The following is a 21,655-nucleotide window of genomic DNA, read 5'->3' as shown; positions in this document are numbered from 1 at the left end:
CCCGACACTGTTCACACCTACTTACACCTGTCCCCATCTGCTCACACCTTCCCACACCTGTCTACACCTGCTCGATACCTGTCCACACCGCTCACACCTGTCTACACCTGCCTGATACCTGTCCACACCTGCCCACACGTGTCCACCTCCCAAACCTTGCGGAGGAAGCAGGTAGGTGGCTGGCCACCGCCCTGGTCCATTCCTGGCCAGAATCCTGCAGACGCTGGACAGGACGGGCTCCTGAGCCCCGCCCAGCACATGGACTGGGGTCTCCCAGAGGAAACCCAGGGTCCTCGGGGATGGGGGCAAGTGGCTTGCTCTCTCCTCGTTCAGCTCACATGGAGGCACAGACCCTGAGGGGCCCTGGGGCAGTGAGGGGCGCACTCGCACCCTTGGGGGTCAGGGCTCTCCTCTCCAGCCCCCTACGGCCCAGTCACAAACAGCGCACTACTGAGGACTGAAAAGCAGCACGTCTAATTATTCTTAGACAAACCGAAGCCGTTTGTGGGCCCTCTCGTGAGCCCTCAAGTTCACACAGTGACTTCTACTGTCTGTTTCCGAGGCAGACTCCTTCTTCTCTTTCTTCGAAAAATGAAGAATTTTTTTTTGTTCCCATTTAGCAGTTTCCAAGCTACAAGAGGGCTCAGCTCGAGTAACCCTGCTGAGGTCGCACATTCCACGCGGCCACGAGCCCGTCAGCCCTGCGTGCCCAAGTGGGGGCAGCCCGGGCCCCACCTGGGGTCAGACCCTGAGACAAACAGGACTGGGAGATGGGGACCCCAGAGCCAGACCTGTGAGGTCATGTTCCTGGCCATCAAGCTGAGGTTACACGGAGGAAGCCGGCCTGGGGGGTGTGGACAGCTCCGGAAAGTTCTGGGAGCACCAGGAGAGGGCGGGCCAAAACCATGCGCTCCCTGTGTCTGGGAACACTGACCACCGTGTGGTTCACGCTCCCATGCGGGAAGTCCTTCCTTCCACCCTGACCTTGACACGCACGCAGCTAGTACCACTCTGAGCAGCCAAAAAGCTGTGCGATCTGGTCTGTGCTGTGCCTTCAAAGAAAAGCACACCCTGGGCAGGTGTCCCCCCTCCCCCCCATGGAAAGGGATGCTTTCATTTCCGTTTACAGCACAACCTAACCCACTGGCCTGACGCAGTCCTCTCCTGATGAGAAAGCATGTTTGGAAACCCGGTGAGAGGATGTACTCTGGGGAAGGAAGGCACCGACGCCCCAGGATCTTACCGCGAGCAGGGGCCGTCCGTGATCCACCTTGCAGATCAAAAGAAAAGGAAGAGTTATGTTAGTTTCCTTACCAACTTATCGGGCAAAGGAAGCTTAGTACCGCTTGATACAAACGGGGGTCTCTTACTTCCTGTCCTGCGGATCCAGCGCGCAGAAAATCACACTGCTCACAGGGTAGTGCCTCCGGAAGAAGAGTCTGTGGGGTCAGGGCGGAGAGGACAGGGTCCCGGCACAGGGCGTTAGGGTGGTGGTGATGCACATTGGCAGCCCCCCACCCCCAGAAGGCAGTTTTATTACTGGTCTCAGAGAGGAGAGACATGCACGCCCATCAGAAATGCAGAGAGTGGGCGCTGGAGAGCTCGTGCTCGGCGAGAGGAAAGCTCTCAGCAGAGCTACGCTGGGCAAGTGCCGGCTGCCTGGAGGTGGGGACCGAACCCGGGAGCCCTGGCGGGAGATACCGGCGAGCCAGGCCTTCCTGTGCTCGGCCCGCCAGCCAGCCGCCGTCTCCAGCCGTGGTTCCGTGCTGGGGACAGAGTCCGCAAGGACGGGAGCCTGGCTCCGGTACGAGGAAGCACCGGGGCGCACTGTGAACTCTGGGACCGGCCACAAGCGGGCACCAAGGGAGGGTCGGGGCTGCGCTGGGGAAGGCACTGCCCCGCTGGCCGGTGTCAGGGGCCCGGCCCTGAGCCCCAAGATGTCCCGCCGCCTGTCTGCTCTCTTACTAATCACACCAGTCTGTTTCCATAACAAGTACATGGGAAGTGCCTCTGAGATGCCTTCGATCCTGAGGTCAAAGGCCCCACTGAGGGGAGGCCCGGGCACGCCGCTGTCTGTGCACCTGACTCGCTCCTCTTTCCCGCCGGGACCCCTGCTGGGTAGAAACCACTTGGTGACAGCGGTGATGAAGGCCACCGAGATTCTATCATCCAAACAGATAACATTATCACACGCCACAGAACGTCCAGATTACGAAGAATGATCATTACTGGTCTGTGCTACCCTTACGTAGACCTGATCGTTATTATAATTACCTGGATACTGAAATGGCATCTAGCGAGGTCACCTGAGTGCAGGGTCACCTGAGGCAGGACAACCACCTGGTAAGGGTGGGCTCTGCCACGGTCCCTGAGTGCTTTTACAGAATCAACTTAAAAGATGTTTGTGTTTCAACGTTATACAGGTGGGGCGCCTGGGGGCTCAGCTGGTTAAGCATTGGACTATTGATTTCAGCTCAGATCCTGATCTCACAGTTCGTGGGTTCAAGCCCCGTTTCAGGCTCTGTGCTGACACTACGGAGCCTGTTTGGGGTTCTCGCTCTCCCTCTCTGTCTGCCCCTCCCTCACTCACTTGTGCTGTTTCCCTCTCAAATAAACTTAAAAAAATTTTTTTAAATAAAATTATACACATGTGTGTATAATACTCAAAGGTCCAATGTCTCTTTCTCTTTTTTTTTTTTTAAACAATTTTACCGAGTCCTAAAAAGAACACCTTTGGGCTGAACATCAGGGGTTTGTGAGCGGCTCCCGGGAGGTACGGGAGGACAAGGAACCACGGACGGTGGGCGTGTCCACAGGGGCCGCGTGGGCTGGCGGGAGGTCTGACCGCAAGGTGCCTGGGGACACTCACTTCCTCTGATTGTCCGTCAGGGTGATGCCCTGGGCAGACACCTTGAAGTGCACGACCGTGCACAAGGGAGGCGGCTGCTGGACCAGCGTGAGGCTCAGGGCCTTCTGGACGGCTTGGTGGCCGGTGAGGGACTCCATCTCCACCGAGTTCAGGTACCACACGTTACAGGCTGTGAGGCACAAGGGGGAAACGTGTGTTAACGCGACCCCTGCCGGGCGCCCCTGGCGCAAAGCCCTTTGCCCCCGATTCTGAAGGCGTGGAGAGTGAGGGACCAGGGACACACCTGCCTCCACGTCACATCCCAGGAGTCTCCTGGCGTCCCCGGGGGGCTGCGGACTCCTCCCCAGCCTTAGTGCAGATCAGGAAGCGCACCAGAGGGAGGCGTCTGTGCAACGTGCATGACTCACAACAGTCTGGGTGTGCAAGGCTGCACACACCCAACCGTGCCCCAGCCCTGTCAGACGCCAGGGTCCATGTGTGTGTCCGCGGCTGGTGAGCTGCTGGCCGCCCACTGCCTCCAGATGCTGTAATTCACAGCTGATTTTTAAAGTTTGAGAGGCTCTGGGGCCTCAGAAAGCCTCAGAGCTTCCGTGAGGGAGGAAGACCCGGTTCACACCGCCGAGCCCATCGGGGAAACAAAGCTGAGCCCTGGGTCCCGGGCTGCTGGGCGCTACAAGCCTGTCAGTCAGGCTCTCACCAACGTAGCGGGGAAAAGCCACCCAAATACAATCATCAGGGTCTCCGGAACAGGCCGAGAATGAAGGAGGAAGGTTCCAGAACACTTCCTGGGTGGGGTCTTCCGCCAGAGTGTCCCCCCAAGGATCCTCTGACACGGTCAGTGGGCATTTCCTCTGAGACACTAATGTTTCTCCACGAAGCTCACCAAGCCGTCCGCTCACTCCCACCCCCACCAAGCGGAGCGGAGGCTTCACCCAACGTGGCCAGATGCACCCCATGCCATTGGGCGTCATCAGAGAGAAGTCCCCACCCCACGGAACACAAGTGCTTCTGTGTCCCCGAGTTCCGCTGGCGCTGCTGGGTCCTGAGGACGCTCATACATGTTACAGAGACCATTTCGGCCGGTCTGTACCCCGTCCCGTGTGAAGGGCCTGGAGATGCCAGGAAGGTGCCGGAAACCTCGCAGCCCCTGGGCATCTAAGCCCCCGTGCCACCCAAGCTTTGTGATGGCCAGGGAGGCGTCTAGTGGAACCTGCCGGGTACCAGACACGTTCTGTGAGGGTGAGCTGTGGACTTTCCCGTGTGGGACTGTGCCCAGCCACGGACACGCCTGCAGACAAGGCCACGTGCTGGTCCCGACAGCAGACGCCCCTTCAGATTCCCACGCCGGCCCCTGCATGTTCTCACCAGGAGGGGGCGCTCAGGGGCAGGCGGAGATGGGAGCCGCCCCCCGCTGGCCTCCACCAGCCCCACCATCCTGACCCTGAGAGCCACCGTGAGTCAACAGGGTCCTCAGAGATGTAGCCGCCCAGTGCTCCATGCCTGCCACGCTCTGACCGAATGACTTCCGCGAGACGCGGGCGTGAACCAGGGCAGACCTGCGGACGGTCACTGGGCAGAACCTCCCAGGAGGCTCGGGGCGCAGGGCTGCACTCACTGACCCAGACGGGGTTCCACCTCCGAGAAGGCTATGCAAGGAAACCTTCCACGGCCACGTAGGCCGACCTCCCCACCCTCTCACGACCAGCATGACGTGACGGCAGCCAGCAGTGGCCACGGCCGACGCGATGTGGTTCGCCGGGAAGCCAGAAAGAGAAGATTTCTCAGCACAAGGAGATGTTTCCTTCTCCTCGTGTTGCATTGAGGCGAGAAGTCAGATGCGAGCTGAGCCCCGCCGCGTACCCACCACTCGAGTTACATACCCAAACCCTTGGCTCGCACCCTGGCCGTTTCTGAAAACCACACACACGGCAGAGGTTAACAGGGAAAGCATACTAAAAGCCACATCCAAGCTACAGTCAGGCGTGTAAAAGAAAAAGCGTGTGTGTGTGTGTGTGTGTGTGTGTGTGTATGTGTGTGTGAGAGAGCAGGGGCTGGACGGATGCCTGGAAAATTTACCACAGTGTGATTTTCAGGGGTGGGGGGTGGTGTGGAGGGACGTTCTGCCTTTGATTTCATTCCTGTCCCTGGGATGCGGTTCCAAAAGAAAGAAAAAAGGAAATTCTGATCTAACTCCAGAGAAATCCCACAAAGTTGGCACAGCCTGGCTCTGAGCCGGGACAGGCTGCCACCACCAGCCCCCTCACGCCCACACGCCCGCTCCCTTGTGGCATCACAAATGGCCTTTTGATGAGCAGTCAGGGTTGGGGACTCTGAAGGCAGAGTCGGGTTGCCCGTTGCCAAAGCAGAGAAGGGAGGTGTCACATCTGGGGACAGCTCGGAGCTCTGGGGCCCTGGGGCCCCCGCCTTCCAGCAGAGGAGGGGGATTGTCCCCTGGACCAGGCCCCTGGGGACTAGCGCTCTGGGCAGGGGTGACCGCCTGCAGTGGGATCACTCCCGTCAGACCCACGGGGACCAAAGCCTCGGGACACACAGCTTCCCCCAGCCCGGCCGTTCCTGGGAACAGCCGTGCCAGATCCAGAAGAGCAGGCGTAGCGCACAAAGGTACCTCCCAAGCACGGTCTGTGCCGGGCGGCCAGAAACATGCCAAACAAGGAAAGAGCAGGACGGGCAGCCACAAGGAGCCAACTCGCCAGGCGGACCATTTCGCAGCCGCTAAAAAAATGAGACTCGCGGCCTGTGCAAAACACGGCGACCTTCTTATGCGACGTGAGACGGAAAAAGGTCCAGGGTGCATGGGAATCAGGCCTCGGGGCAGTTCCCCTCCCCTCTCTCTTCCGTGTCTTCCCTCCGTTCCACTCACAGAACTCAGCCTTCTTTTAGAAAGAAAACAAACGGCACGACAGGGCGAGTTAGGAACACAGCCTCAAGGTTCTGGGACACGAGCCAGGGGCCCGCTAGCGCCCCCTCGGGATGGACCAGCGCCTCTCCAACAGCACCCGGAAAGAGAAGGGCCAAAACCCCAACAGTCACCGAGGCCAGAACATCGCAGGAGGCCTGGGCCTGAAGGAGGAGAGAGCTGCACCAGGGACCTGTGCATCCTCACCGGGCTGGGCCGCTCCTACTAACACCCCCGAGCGCAGCTCCCTCAGCTCCGCGGGAAGAAGACTTTGGGTGGGACTTTCGAGAACTGCTACCAGTCCTGAAGCTGGATTAGGACACTCACAAAATTTAAGAAAAGATATGGGCGCCTAGGGGGCTCGGTCGGTTGAGCGTCTGACTTCGGCTCAAGTCACAATCTCGCGGTTCGTGGGTTCGAGCCCCACGTCAGGCTCTGTGCTGACAGCTCAGAGCCTGCTTTGGCTTCTGTGTCTCCCTCTGTCTCTGCCCCTCCTCTGCTTGCACTCCTCTCTCTCTCTTACTCTCAAAAATAAAATGAACATTTACAAATGCAAATTTAAGAAAAAAGAATAAATCCACTTCCTTGAGGTGATCGCCAGTGGGACAGTCTGACCGCTTCCCGCCACAGTCTCCTGCCCTGTGGGTCTCGGGGAGCTCCCTGCCGCTCTGTCCTCACTCCAGCCTCATATCTGTGTCCTCATTCCGCTCCCAGTCTTGTCGCCCATGAAGGGAGCTGCGTGGAAAGGGAACCCCTCCGTGTGTCTTAGAAACACGAGATTTCAAAAGGACACGGGCTCCGTGCCACCTGGTGTAAACACTCAGCTCAGATGCTCACAGAACCCCTCCAGGTCCACCTCAAGTCCTGGGAACGGCCACCCTTTACAAAGCAATCTGTTCCGCATCGCTGATACCCCCATATATTATTTAATGAGGTTCTAAAGCAGACTTAAAAGCGATAAGCCACAATAGGAGAAAAAACTTCTGTAAATATTTGAGAGAGAGAGAGAGAGAACATGAGGGGGATGGGCAGAGAGACAAGGAGACTCGGCAGGGTTCAAACCCATGAAACGGTGAGATCATGACCGAGCCAAAACCAAGACTCAGATGCTTACCTGACGGAGCTGCGCAGGCGCCCAAACAAAATGCTTTAACATCTAAAAATAAGGGCTATTACGGTTCTCAATTACGACGAACTGATTCACTGACCCACTTATTAACTGGAGGTGTGCTACGGAAATGTTTGATACCCACATAGTGTACGGAGGAACATGCCAGGTGGCCTGTCGTGAGAAGATACGAAGCCACGTGCAGAGACCAGAGGCATGTGGGCTGGAGTGCAAAGCTGAGCCAAGTGCAAAGCTGCACCCGGAGACATCACAGCGGCACCCTGTGCATGGAAAGGCCACTTCTCCTGGGCCGGGAATAGCACTTCCCATGAAAACACAGTGGAAAGTGTACAACAACCCCATGAGGGGCCGTGTCATAGTTCCCAAGGCGGCCTTCAATGTCAGAGTCACTTGGTCTTTGCCGCCATGCTGTGGTGAGAGATTATTATCATCCTTACACTGAGGTCCGCGTGGCTGAGTGCACGGCTGGAGGTTGAAACCCTCAGTGGCAGAGCCTGGACTCGAACCCAGGATTGACACGGCCACGCTCTGTGTCCTGGGATTTCACATTCTAACACACTCACTGTTTGGGGCAAACTTTGTCATCTGTGTTCTGGCCACACAGAACTTATCCCTCAAGGATAAGTCTGAAAAGAGTTCAACACACAATCATCCATTGTGAAACAAGAGAGATGAATGTTAGCTGGGCGGGAACAGGCCCCATGATGGGGAGTTACCGCGTGGAAGAACAGTGCACACTGCACAGAGGAAGGAATGAGAAAAGAGCTGTACGTTGCACTGCCCTCCATCTCGGAGCCACACCTATAAAGTATTCAACAGATACAAGGTGTAGAAAGGAGGGATTTCAAGCCCAGGCTTCCACCAGACTCCGAAATTCCCTCCCCGACATTCCTGAGAGCAAACGTCTACCGTGTATGAAAAGGCCTCCCGTGGGGAACTCGGTTCCCTCGAAGCTGCAGACCCACAGGAGTCCTGTGGCCTCAGCCTTGTCCACACCAGGGCCACTAGGGCTGCATCTAACACTCCAACAGTGAATGGGGTGAGAGAACATGGCAGCAAACAAGTTTAGTGTTCCAGCCAATCCCTTCCCCATCCACCAGCAGAGGACAATCGCAATTGTAACTGAAAGAACAAAACAATTTAGGTTAGCAGCCCCAGAAGTGGAATGCCTAGGGATAAATCCAATAAAATTATGTATAAGATCTATTGACGAGGAGAACTATAAAACTTTGAAAGAACACACAACAACTGAATAAATGGAGAAATTCCACTTCACAGCTAGGAGGGCTCAATTTTGTCAAGATGTCAGTTCTTCTCTACTTGATCTCTAGATCCAATACGATTTCCACAAAAATTCCAGCAAGTTATTCTGTGGATATTGACAAACTGGTTCTGGAGTGTATTTGGAGGCAAAAGACCAATAGCAGCCAACATGACATCAAAGGAGAAAGCACAGAGTTGGAAGACTGACACTAATGACTTCAAGATATGTTAGGGAGCTGGAAGTCAAGGCTGTATCATCAGTCAAAGAACAGACAGATCCATGGAACACGACAGAGAGCAGAGACACAGACCCCAACAATATGGTCAACCGACCTTTGACAAAGGAGCAAAGCCAACACAATGGAACAAAGATGGTGCTGGAAAGGCGTCCACGTGCAAAACGGGGACTCCAGAGAGCTCCGCCCCCACACCCACTCAGAGTGGACCACAGACCTGAATGTAACAGGTGAAACTAGAACACTTCTGGAAGATCCCACAGAAGAAAATCTAGACCATCTTGGGTTCGGTGATAATTAAAAAAAAATTTTTTTAATGTTTTATTTATTTCTGAGAAAGAGACTACATGAGCAGGGGAGGTTCAGAGAGAGAGGGAGACACACAATCTGAAACAGGCTCCAGGCTCTGAGCTGGCTGTCAGCACAGAGCCCGACACGGGGCTCGAATCCACAAACCACAAGATCATGACCTGAGCCGAAGTCGGACGCTTAACTGACTGAGCCACCCAGGTGCCCTGATAATTTTCTAATAGAACACAAAAGTCACGACCCATGAAAGAAAGAACTGGTGAACTTCTGCTTTGCGAGAGACCGTGTCAAGAGCCTGAGAAGGTGAGCCACAGACGGGAGGAAATATGTGCAAGAGACATGTCCAATAATGGACTGGTCTCCAAAATATACAAAGAACTCTCACCAGTCAACAATAAGAAAACAACCAACCCAATTTACAAAATGGGCGAAATCCCTTAACAGACATCTCACCAAAGAAGGTGAGAGACGGCAAAGAAGAGACGGTCCCCGTCATGGGTCATCGAGGAAATGCAGCGAAAACATCAATGGCACCACTACACACCTAGAAGGACGGCCACACTCCAGAATCCTGATGACACCCAGTGCTGGTGAGGATGTGGAGTGGTGGGAACGCTCACGCGTGGCTGGTGGGAAACACCCTCTCACCACCAGATCCGGCAACCGTGCTCCATGGCATTTAACCCAAGGAGGGGATGTCTGCACATGGATGCTCACAGCAGCTTTATTCGTAGTTGCCGGAAGCCGGAAGCAATCCAGGTGACCCTCAGCGGATGAACGGATAAATCAGGCATGGTCCCTCCAAACGATGGAGTTATTACTCAGTGCTAAAAAGGAAATGAGCTCCGAGCCCCAACGAAGGAGACTTACACCAACTGTATCACTAAGTGATAGAAGGGAACGTGAGGAGGCCACAAACTATACGATCCCAGCTAGAAGACATTCTAGAAAAGGTTCCACTTTGAAGACTTAAGTGAAAGCACCAGTGTTACCCAGGTTTGGAGAGCAGGGGTGAGCAAGTGGAGCACCGAGGGATTTTAGGACAGCAACATACCCCGAGGGGCCCTCTAACGGTGGACACATGTCATTACCCNGCGGGGGTGGGGGACACCTGGGAAATCTCCGTACCTTCCTTTCAATGTTAGCGTGAAATTAAAGTGCTCTAAGGAATGAAGTCTATTAGTTAAAAAAAAAAAAGTGTGCAGGTGAGCCCAGCGTCCAGGGCTCTGTCACCCTGGGCTGGGGCAGCATGGGTGACACCATACGGCCAGCGCTCGTACATTTGTAGCTGGAGGCACGACCCCACAGTCCATCGCCCCAGATGAAACATGGCCCTGGACTCTCTCCTACCATCTCGGCTCATTTGCGGCGGGACATCTGTGGCCCAGAGAGTCCTGGTCCTGTCCCCACACTCGGTGCCCACTCTGTCCCGGGGTGGCCCCCAGAAAAGCACGCTCCTTCTCGCACCTGGCTGGGAAAGGACACCCACAGACCCAAGGTGACAATGGAGGCCGTGTCCCTGACCCCCCTCCCGCCCCGGGAGCCAGCGACTGACCTGCCCCTTGCTTGAGCAGCTCGGCGGCGGAGTTGGCCGCGGTCTGGGGAGAACTCTCGGCTATTTCGTCCAGCGGGTCTGCGGGAAGGAGCAGGAGGAGGCAGAAGTGAGCCCGGCTCGCGGGGTAGGGTCTTCACAGTGTGGTCGCACTCGACGGGGTTCCCGGGTGGTGACGTGTGTGCCTGGGACCTGGGAGTGTCTCCTGGGGACCACGGCCCCACCCCCAGAAGGCAGCACCAAGTTCTGGGCAGGAGTGTGGTGACCCAGACCAGCAAGGCGTCTTCCTCGCCTCTGCATTGGCGTGCACCCACGATTTCAAAGGTAAACCGCGCCTCCCGAATTGTAAATTCATCATCATGGAACATAGTAACGTTCCGCGGAATTTGCCCTGCCTCCCCAGGGAGCTGGGAAATACGGCTTCGCTCCCTAACAACAGAGCCTGTCAACCAGTCACTAAGGCAAACAGGACACTCGGTCATCTAAGATGAAAGATATCAACATCTTCCTGATTCTGTAAAATCATAAACATCAGTGCAAATGGCCTCGGAGGTCGCTCGGGGCAGGCGTTTTACATCCAGAGAGGCCGTTCACAAAGCCCATAATGTGACCACGTAGCTGAGGGCGGCTTCACGTCTGCGGGCCCGGGTGCACTACAAGCGCTCCATGTTTACGGTGCACCCACAGAGCACACTCTGGGCCGGCATCCCTTGGGGGCTCTTCATGGACCCGGCACCGCTGTGCCCAACACGTGCGCACATGCGCCCACACACACGGCCAGGGCAGCACCGGGGCCCGCCAGCGTACCTCTGTCTGGAATGAGCAGCTTGCAGGGCAAGGCCAAGGGCGTGATGGAATGCTGGCACACCAAAGCCGTCAGGCTCCCTGCGAACAGATGAACAGACGAGAGTTAGCGCATCGCTCAGCCAATTTACCCGCTGGAAAGAGGCCGCCCTGGACGGGGAGCCCTTTATATTTTTAGCAACCATTATTGTGGGGTTTTGCACAGAACGGCAATAAACTCACAAGCCCAACTTAACAGCTAAGAGGTAGGGGCGCCTGGCGGACTCAGTCGGTTAAGCGTCTGACTTCGGCTCAGGTCATGATCTCACGGTTCTTAAGTTCGAGTCCCGCATCGGGCTCTGTGCTGACAGCTCAGAGCCTGGAGCCTGCTTCCGAATCTGTGTCTCCCTCTCTCTCTGCCCCTCCCCAGCTCATACTCTGTCTTGCTCTCAAAATTAAAATAAAACAGTAAAAAAAGAAAAAGCTAAGAGTAGATAAAGAAACTGCAAATGACTCCCAGCCCACACACAGAGTCACCAAGTCAGAAAGAGTAAGGCGGCCTCTGCCGAGCCTGAGGCCACCTCCGTGGCCCCTGCCAGCGCTTCTGAGGGCTAGAACTAAGTCTGCACGCACGTCTGGGCATCTTCCCAAGCCCACGAGGGTGGGCGTCTGGTCTGGCAGGGACGCGGGGCTTGATGCTGGGGGTCCTCACCTCTCTGTGCGCCCCGGGGACGGGGCCGCGCTTGGGCTCTGACCCGGCCCATGCTTTTGTGCCTGCGTGCCCACCAGAGCGCTACTGTGGACATCCGCACTCCAGCCTTGAACCTGCTTCCCATCCGTTTGGTTTGGAGAGGCTTTCAGAGCGTTTCCAGTCCCGGTTTACTCCAGAGACGCTAAGGGAGCGAGGCACCCTCGGGGTGATGGCCCTGCCTCTCGGGGTGCAGGGGGCCGTGCACCGCATGGGCCAGAACGGGGACTGTGCCCCCTGGGCCACTTACCAAAATAGGGTTCGTTGGGGCAGCCTTTCAACCGCACTCCCTTCGGGGTACACTCGATCAGAAAGTGCCGCACGAGCTCGTTGGCCAGATCTCCCACTGTGGGAAGGGATTTAAAAGGAAGAGGAGAGAATTGAAAAACAGGAGCCCGGGAGGGTGGAGAGGGGACAGAACATCGGCTGTGGGTGGGCTGTGCTGGGGAGGAGCCCGGAGCCCCCAGGGGACTGCCCGGAGGCACAGGGTGCTGGGGAGAGACCCACAGACATTCTGCAGGCAGGGGAACGAGTCAGCAGCTGCGAGCAGGAACATGGCGTCTGGTGCCTTCCTGCCTTCCGGACAAGGGGACAGGAGACGGATCGGGACGCAAGGGGGTAGAGTGAGCCACCGAGGAGAGCGGGAGGAGCCGGCCTTGTGGGCATGACTGAGCCAGGAGCTGCCTAACAGACCTCGGGAAGGAAGCCCCCCATCACTGCGGCTGCACAGAACACTGGTGTCCCCAAGCAGGGAGGGAAACGGCCAGACTCCCGGAAAGGCTGCGGTGAACGCAGGTGGAGAAGAGCATGGCACCTCCTCACCCGTGGGAGGGAAAGGACCCCGCGCCTTCCGCACTGAAGGGGACAGACAGCCCTGGTGACAAGTGCCTTGTGGGACAGACAGCCGGCCAGCCACCTGGACAACAGATCTGTCCCGCAAGACGTCTGTCACCGTGTGGTCCCCAGGAACCACAGGTGGGATCCTGGCACGGTGGGCTCTTTCCTCCCAAACTCATCCTAGGACCAGGGCTGGGCGAGGACAGGGAGCCAGTGGATGTCGGTGACATGCTGTGCTGTGTCCTGCTTTGTCACCTGCACCTTGGGCTAAGTCTAAGTCAGCCTGCGTGGTGGATGCACACTTGGAGGTGAGAACACACTCCCAGCGTCCTCCATGCAGGGAAGACGTTGGCCAGAAGTTTCCACAGAGCTGGCAGTCGCCGCCCCGCCCCCGCCTCATACTGGGACCCGTCTCCACAGACACCAGTGGTCCTGTCCTGGTCCAGGACTGCTGGGGACACACGCGGCTTCGGGAGCTCCTCAAGGCTGAGCTCTTCCTTCTATTTTACTTACTTATTTTTAGTTTATTTTTGAGACAGAGTGTGAACAGGGGAGGGGCAGAGAGAGAGACAGAATCCAAAGCAGGCTTCAGGCTCCCAGCTGTCAGCAAAGAGCCCGACGTGGGGGCTCAAACCCACGAACCGTGAGATCATGACCTGAGCGGAAGTCGAACACTCAACCGACTGAGCCACCCAGGCGCCCTCAAGGCAGAGCTGTTGTACATGATCTGCAGGAAGCCTCCTCCTGCCTCGCTTCCAGATGCCACTATCCAGACCCGGGGTCTGCGCTGAGTCACATGCACCCCTGCCTACCTGTGCCCAGACGGACACCCGGGGTTCCCACAACCCCCTCGGCCACACCTGAGGCTGGACGCCCTGACCGCCAAACCTCACGTCCCTGCAGGCACAGCTCTGAGGCCAGCTTCTCCTGGATGCCGTGAGCAGAGCCTTTGCCCACGGGTTTCCATAAACCCTCTGGGGTCCTGGGCATGGAAGGCGAGTGTAGCATGGGCTCTAGCCTGGTTCCCAGTGAGGCAGAGGGGACGCTGCCTCGATTTACTGCCTCGCGCCTTACTGCGCGTCCCTGATGTTGTGCTCTTCAAAAACTGACGGTTTGTGGCTACCGTGTGTGAAGGGAGTCTATCGCGCCATTTGCTCACTTTGTGTCTGAGCCAGTTTTGGCATTCTTGCAATACCTCAAACTTTTCATTATTATCGTGTTTGTTACAGCGATCCGTGATCAGTGATTATGCCAAGCTGAAAGCTTAGGTGGCGGTTAGCTTTTTTAACAACGAAGTATTTTTTCATTAAGGGACTGAATGTTGTTTTTTTAGTCTCAAGGCTACTGCACACGTAAGAGCCCACAGCACAGAGTAGAGGTGACTTTTACATGCACTGGGAGCCCAAAGAGCTTACTGGATGCACATTATTGCGATATGGGTTCTATGGAAAGGTCTGGAGCCGTGCCCACAAGGTGTCTGAGGTGGGGCCCCTGTTCACATCCTGAAAAGCTGTCAGTGACGAAAGCCAGCAACAGAAATGGGCAGTCTTACAAGTAGAAACAATAAATCTTGGGGCACCTGGGAGGCTTAGTCGGTTGAGCGGCTGACTTTTGATCTTGGCTCAGGTCACGATCTCACAGTTCGTGAGATAGAGCCCCAAGTCGGACTCAGCGCTGAGCGTGGAGTCTGCTTGGGACTCTCTCTCTCCTTCTGCCCCTCCCCTGCTTGCGCGCTCTCTCTCTCTAAAACAAAAACTTAAATTAAAATAAAATAAAACAAAAAAAGAAAACAATGAATCTTATAATAAGAGCGAAAGCAAGTCACAAAATACATGTTAGTTTTCTCCTACCAGGTCGAGAGCTGGCACAATTATGACGTTCAGGGATTCCTATTTTGGTATTTTTTTTTTTTTTAATATTTTTATTTATTTCTAGGAGAGAGAGAGACCGCGTGAGCAGGGGAGGGTCAGAGAGAGAGGGAGATACAGACTCTGAAACAGGCTCCAGGCTCTGAGCTGGCAGTCAGCACAGAGCCCGATGCGGGGCTCGAACCCACGAACCGCGAGATCATGACCTAAGCGAAAGTCGGACGCTTAACTGACTAAGCCACCCAGGCGCCCCTATTTTGGTGGTTTTATAAAAAAGCTTTAACTCGACCTCATACTCAGGAGGCCTCCCTGGGTGATCTGAATCATGTGCGTCAGGACACGGAGGAAGAGACAGGTGGCAACTGGGCGTGTCACCAGGGAGGGAGTGAAAGGACATGTGACTCCCTAATGGAACTCTATCGGTGTGAACTTGTTGACATTTTGAAGTGAAACGGTCCCTCCTCTGGTCACTGAGAAGCAGGGACACGAAGAAGGTCCCCGGGCACTGACACAGCCCGGTTTCCAGGCCCCTCCTCCAGCACACAGACGCGGGGACTTTTGGGGAAACGGCGGGGCGGGGACAGCTGGTCCCCACAGGGCCAGCACCAAGGGCCTCGCGGAGCCCCCTCTGGGCTGCCGGAGTACCCCCAAAATCCCGGGACGGCAGACTCTGATGCACAGGAGGGGCGTGCAGGAGCCCCCAAGTTCGTCTCCCGGGTCGCGGGAACACGGTGTTCACCTCACGACAGCGTGTGCCCATCGAGGAGGCGTCGCGGACTCCTCGGCACGCGGTTGCGTTCACGACTAAAAGGGTCCCAGAGACTCCGTGGAAGACGAGAGCATGGCCGTACGCAGTTCTTCGGGCCAGGGAGAGGCCGTGCCAGGACTGCAGGCCGACCCAGCAGCACTCTCTGCCCCGCGGACGGCTCTGCGAGCGTGGGCCCAGAACCGCGTACGCAGCACACAGCCCTCACTCGAGAGGGAAGGAAAAGCGCGTGTTTCCACGCACTGGATGGACAGGCGGGAAGAAGACACAGGAAGGCATCGAGGTTCCCAGCGGGGAACGGGGCCTGGGGGCCGCAGCGAGGCGGCTTCTGTCGTTCCGGTGGCTGAGCCAAGGAACATATCACTACTCCAAGCAGCAAAGAAATAAAACTCACAAGTAATTAGGGTCCTTGCCTGAACGAGGACGGCAATGAGGTGGGGAAACAGACAGGAGGAAAGCTGCGCGCGGCTGTGAGAGCTGTCTATTGTCTCTGTGGCAGAAACGTGAGGCACACGCCCTCCACAAGGGTTACCTCACCCGACGATCCACACACACACACACACACACCCGGTCCCTACCTTTCTTGTTCAGCTGCAGGACGGAGGGCGGGGGCGTGGCCACCTTCATGGCCAGGCCGTAGGCTCCTCGGAAGGAGTGGCTGTCCCTGACGATGAACGACCCGGGTTCCTTGTCCTTCAGCATGGCAATGGCTGCGGAGGGAAGCAGAGACACACGTGTCTGCCGGGGCCCCCGCGCCTGTCTGCAGTTGGGGCAGTGAACCGCCTCTGCTCACGGCCTTTGCAAAAGGGGTCCGGGGGAGCAGGCCCGCGTCCTTCTGGGTGGAGGGCTCTGTGACGATGCACAGTTTTCGAGGAGGGCCTGACTGCCACGGATGCAGAACCTCCCACAAACGCTGGCTCACAAAGGTGCCGCTCGTGGTCCTTGAGCTCGCCTGGACCACAGGACGCCGTCACGTCACGGCTCCTGTGAGGTGTAAGTCCCCAGTGAGGGTCCCCAGCTGACCGCCCAGGAGACCAGCCCCAGCGGAGGTGCCCGGCCCAGGGCCCCATCACATGACGTGGCGGGGCAGGAAGAGGTGCAAGGCAGTCTCCCATCCCTGCCAGAGCCCTGCCTGATGCCCTCTCCCCGGGTGGAATTTTTCTTAGAGACTTTAGAGCGTGTGCTTCCCACACACATGACAGAAGCTCGCATTACATTTTCTAAAGACAGAAAAGGACGGGCTCCAGAAGGCACTGAAGATTTCATGCAAATCCCAAGATTCTCTGCAGGGGATGGCCAACACGTGGCCATAGGTGGCCCTCCATCTGGTGGCTCCGTGGCAGCCTGGATGGGGCTGGGAGCCCCCCACCCACATGGCCATCATCAGTCAGGGCTGATAGCTGGGCTGCCCTCCCTGAGGCTGGGGGGCATGTAGCCAGTGACCGCAGCTTACAGATAGAACCCCTCCCTCCGCTCAGGTTTGGCTTGGCCCTGGGAGGGTGTCTTCGCCCCTGCTGCCTGGCTGTCTACACGGGCTGGGGGCTGCATGGGAGGCGGGCAAGCTGGGGCACCAGGACCCGACCACCAACACCGGCCGGCTTCTGCTTGAGACAGGTTTCTGCATCCGGGGAATGACCATGCGGTGCTTTGTGGAAGCAGGAGAACGTGATCACTTAGAGAATAATATTTCCAAGTGTGATCCACCCCACGGGGCGTTTTCTTTCCCTTTGAATGCCGCAATCTTCCCTCGCGGTGGCGGACAGAGGAGGCACAGCCTCATGGGCAGTGGGGTGGCCAGCCTGCCCTGTGGAGGGCGGTAGCGGGGCTTGAGGACAAAGTCAGACCCTGCTCTGAAACAGAATGGCCAGGACACATCCTGGGCGCAACGGCGCGGCCCCACCCGGCATGGACCTCACGCTCCCCTCGGAAGTGGGTGGGGGGCAGTGGGGGGCAGCGGAGGGCCCAGGGCCGGCGCATGCTGCCAGAACAGCTGTATCTCATTTCTCCCCCAGTGGTACTTTTCCGTGCAGGTTAGAGAAAAATCCTGAGAAATCACCCAGGGCACCTCGGGAGTACATGACCCATCTCGTTCCCTAAAGGGCACATCACCAGAGTCAAAACACAGACCAAACCAAACCCACAGGCAGCTCTCTGCCATTTGCAGAAGACGGGAGCCCAAGGAACGCTAGTGGGAGGGCATGACCGCTACACAAAAGACAGGAAATGGAGAACGCTGCGCTCCATACGGCTCGACTGGGAATCTCCACGCCCAGTGCACACATGAGCTCTTTCGAGGAGAAGTCCCAGCAGGGAAATACTTGCACACGTGTGGCAGAGAAGGATGCCCCTGCATGCCTACCAGGCACCAGACCTTTTCAGAACCTTCCGAGGCAGGGCCCGGCTGTTCAGGAAGCCCACCCAGCCCACTGCCCCAGGCTGAAGGCTGCACCAGCAGAAGAGGAAGTCTGCACAGAATCTTCTAGAACACAGTGCTTGATAGGTCCCTCTCAGACAGTCCCACGGGGATTCGCGGCCTCCATCATGGCAGCTCTTGCGTCACGAGCAGGGAGGGAACAAGAACATGGCGCATGGCTACGCGGATCAGCCACAAAGGCCAATTCAGGGACTCAGAGGTCTCCCCCGGCCGCGGGCTCCCCCCGGAACGTGACAATAGGCTTGTTGAGCCCGTGGGAAGAAAGGCACATTCCTGCCGTGTTTATGATCCACTTAACTGAATACAGGAATTCCAATGAGAAAGTTGAGCAGCGCCGTTTTCTAGCCTCTTAACTGTTTCCCTCCAGGCAGTTTTGAGAACTCAGCTACAGGATGAGGCCTGAGGACTCTGTGCAGCAACTGTCCCTCATATGAGGCTGCGTGAGGACCTGCCCCCCACCCCTCCTCCCTGCTCAAGGCATGCTGTCCCCGCTCAGCCCCACTCACCCCCACCAGCGGCCCCCGGGATTCAGCTCAGACACTGTACATGCAGCCACATCCCTCACCCTGCGACCCCGCCCAGGCTGCGTCAGGATGAGGGCTGACCCCACCCCTTCCCCAGCTGGCCACGCCCCTCCTGGACACCTCTCCTGTGTCTTTCGGGAAGAAGCTGTTGTCTTTCCGGTGTGGACAACCACAGGTACAGAGGGAAACATAATGGGGACACTTCTGCCCTTCCTCTCTCCCCTGAGGCTCGCGGCCTGGACGGGGACACAGGGAACATCTGCCCGTGACAATCCGCAGGGACCATTGCCAACGGCCATGGGCTGCGGCCGGCGGAAGCCACCGGAAAGCCCACGGGCATGCTGCCATGCTCACGGCCAGCGCTCGCATCTGCCCAGCTCCCTCATTAACACCAAGTTTCTGCCATAAAAACCTAGAGGTGCGTTTTCTGCAGAGGTAGGTGACAAAGCGCAGGCCTTGCCCAAGGCCATGACCTAGGGACGTTCCCAACCTGGGTCGTTCCCAACCTGGGTCCCCTCTGGCCCACACACCTTGCTCTCGGGAGATATCCGCCTTGTACCAGAATTTGGATGTGTCTTGGACAAAGTTCACGGACACATGCTTATCACCTGCATTATCTGCAAAACAGAACATAAAACCAGTAACTCCGGAGATAATATGGCAACAGCTCATGTCTCACGGATCCAAGCGTTCAAAGTCCAGCGCGGGGCGATGGGGAGTCCCAGGGAAAGAGTGCTCTCTGTAACTAGGTGGGCGCCAGCTGGGGACAGGGTTCCTGACCGGCATAGACTCGGTGCGACACGGCAGCACCGGGCAGCAGGACAGAGGCGGACGGAGAGGCTGGGGGCTGCTTAATCGGGTCACTACCTCATTCCTGAGGTACTTCAGTAAAATTTCAAATGAACTCACTGCATTGAAAACAGAAGGGGAGGGGCGCCTGGGGGGGCTTCAGTGAAGCGTCCAACTCTTGGTTTCAGCTCAGGTCATGATCTCACAGTTCGTGAGTTCGANGCCCTGGGGCGGGAGAAAGAGAACCCACCGTGGGTGGGCAAGGGGACAGAGATGCCGCTGAACGGCTCTGGGCTCCACTCTCGGGGCCCCCCCCCACCTCGCTGAGCGAGCACACACGGGGTTCCCGCCGGCGGAGGCGCCTACCTGTGCTGGGCGCCGCTGGCTCCGCCGCCCTGGGGAAGTCCGGGAGGATGCTGGGGAATGGGATGCTCACGGAACTGCCGCTGTGGGGGCTGGAGAAGCCGCTGGAGGAAGGGGAGGCCGAGCCCACAGACCGGTCTCCCTCCGAGGCACGCTTCTTCTCAGGGAGGGGCGGCTGCCCAGGTAGGCTCAGCGGGCTGTGATGGCCGCTGTGTCCAGGCGTGGCCGTGAGAAAGCCGGAGGACAGAAAGCCATTGTCACCAGCCGCTGCTGCCGTCCGCGGGGCGCCGGGGGCCTGGGGTGCTCCGTGGGAATGGGCCAGCAAGGCCCCGGGGTCATCCCCAGGCGCATGGCCGCTTCCCCCGGGGGCGGCACTGAAGCCCAGGAAGGCTGGGCCGCTCGGGGGGCCCAGAGCATCAGGTGGCTCCGCCAGGGCCAGCTCGTGGTTGTGGAGAGAGGCCTGAAGCTCGGCGGGCGGCAGGGGGGGCCGGCCAGGNCAGGAGCCTGCCCGCCGGCCGGCCGCCCCCCAGCAGGGCCAGCGAGGCTTTGGGGCTGCTGTCCAGCCACGGAAGCTGGGCACACGGAGGGCTGTCGGGAAGACAAAGCAATCAGAATCCTCTAGCAAGTGCCCTGACGTCAGCAAGGGTCCCCCAACACATGGGCAGTCAGCCGCGTGGTTCTCCCCTCCCTCTTCCATGCTCCGGCCCCCCGCAATGCTCACACCTTCCCTGCCTCCTCCCTCCTCCCTCGGCCAAGGCCCTTCTGCCCAAGACTACGGCGCGTTCCCTGCTCTGAAGCCTCCCAGCCCTGTGTCCCTGTGTGCCCGTCGGCCATGCGGTTCGCTACGTGCAGCGTCCGGAAGAACAGCTTCCCCAGGCACAAACTGCACTGCCCGTTTTCTTCTTCTCCTCCCCCGATGGCTAACCGGACCCCGGACTCTGTTTCCACTAACCAGCTAGTTAAGGAAGCCCAGGAAGATTACGAGGAGTCACCCTCCCGAAGCTGGAAAGCCCAGGATGGAGAGGACCAGAAACTACCCTCCGCTCGGAAACACAGAAAGTCAGCACCCAGCCAGCAAGTCACACACACTCGCTGGCCTGGCTGTCACACCAAGTCCTCAGATGAGACCCCCACCGTGGTTTGAAGAGGAAGGACAGGGAGCCTGGGTGACTCGGTTAAATGTCTGGCTCTTGATTCGGCTCAGGGCATGATCTCACGGTTCGGGAGTTCAAGCCCCACGTGGGGTTCTGCGCTAACAGTGCGGAGCCTGCTTGGCATTCCCTCTCTCTCCCTCTCTCTGCCCTTCCCCCACTCATGTTCTGTCTCTCTCTCTCAAAAATGAACAAACATTAAAAAATTAAAAAAAAGAAAGAGGCAGAATCAAACGTGAGCTGGGGTGTGAGGTGTTCTAGGGAAATGCTAAGAAACCGTTCCTGATCAGGGCGTGTGCGATGGTTCGAGGGCTGCCCCCACGTGACGTGTGTCTCTCTCTGTGCCCCTCCTGCTCTCCCAATCCACCGGAGGTGTCCCTGTGCTTTCCCGGGCACAGGGACAAATGCCCTGTCGCTAAGAGCACCGCCAGCCCTACGCCCAGTCTACAGCCCTGGCGGCCCCTGACCCCCACCCCTGCTCCAGGCTCAGCTCAGAGCATGCTGTCACACACGCCCGTCCTTAACTGGCCGCTGACCCCAGGCGCCACCTGCCTGTGGGCTTGGCCCGTCACCAGTGGGGAGGATGCTCTCTGAGTTTCTATCTGTGACGACCTTCTGAAGAGCGATCCTTCTCCGCACACAGAGCAGCTGTGTGTGGCTGTGCCGCCCTCCCCTCCCGAGGCTTCTGTCCTGTGTGCAAGGCCGGCCCCTCCAAGCACAAGGGCCCGTCCCCCTACCTGTCGCGTCGCTGGCCGGGGCTGCTGCTGGAGCTGGTGCTGGATGGGAATGCCCGCTGGAAGGAGGAGGGTGCGGCCGGCATGTCGGCCCGGGGCGTCGCAGCTTTGGGCCCGACGGGGCTCTCGGACATCCCCGCAGAGCGCAGCGGGGGCTCAGGGCAGCCGCGAAGTTCTGCAGCGAGAAAACCGGAGTGAGACGCGCTTACAGGCCTGTTGGCTCTTCCGGTCTAAGGGGCAGGGTCGCTCTGGAAGATCCCTGCTGCAGGGAGGGCTGCAGGGAGGGCCGACGCCAGCAAGCCCGCGTCATTCTGGCTCGGCACACTCCCCAGATGCAGGACGCGGACAGAACAAGCGCCCCGCTTCCACAACCCCCCCCCCCC

At 58.0% G+C, this 21,655-nt stretch overlaps 1 protein-coding gene across 1 annotated transcript in view; it reads right to left on the bottom strand.

The window, feature by feature from the left end:
* Positions 1 to 21,655, bottom strand: part of TNS3 (tensin 3) — a 172,646-nt gene that overhangs the window by 3,025 nt on the left and 147,966 nt on the right. Inside the window, 11 exon segments of the mRNA XM_077765786.1 lie at positions 1,244 to 1,270; positions 1,371 to 1,439; positions 2,870 to 3,038; positions 10,279 to 10,356; positions 11,083 to 11,160; positions 12,057 to 12,152; positions 15,856 to 15,987; positions 18,766 to 18,852; positions 19,391 to 19,893; positions 19,895 to 19,975; positions 21,276 to 21,447. Coding sequence (XP_077621912.1) covers positions 1,244 to 1,270; positions 1,371 to 1,439; positions 2,870 to 3,038; positions 10,279 to 10,356; positions 11,083 to 11,160; positions 12,057 to 12,152; positions 15,856 to 15,987; positions 18,766 to 18,852; positions 19,391 to 19,893; positions 19,895 to 19,975; positions 21,276 to 21,447 — 1,492 coding nt within the window.

The sequence above is a fragment of the Crocuta crocuta genome, unplaced genomic scaffold (assembly GCF_008692635.1).
Source record: "Crocuta crocuta isolate KB4526 unplaced genomic scaffold, BGI_CrCroc_1.0 scaffold751, whole genome shotgun sequence".
In the NCBI taxonomy this organism is placed as follows: domain Eukaryota; kingdom Metazoa; phylum Chordata; class Mammalia; order Carnivora; family Hyaenidae; genus Crocuta; species Crocuta crocuta.
This window is presented reverse-complemented; position numbering and strand designations above follow the sequence as displayed.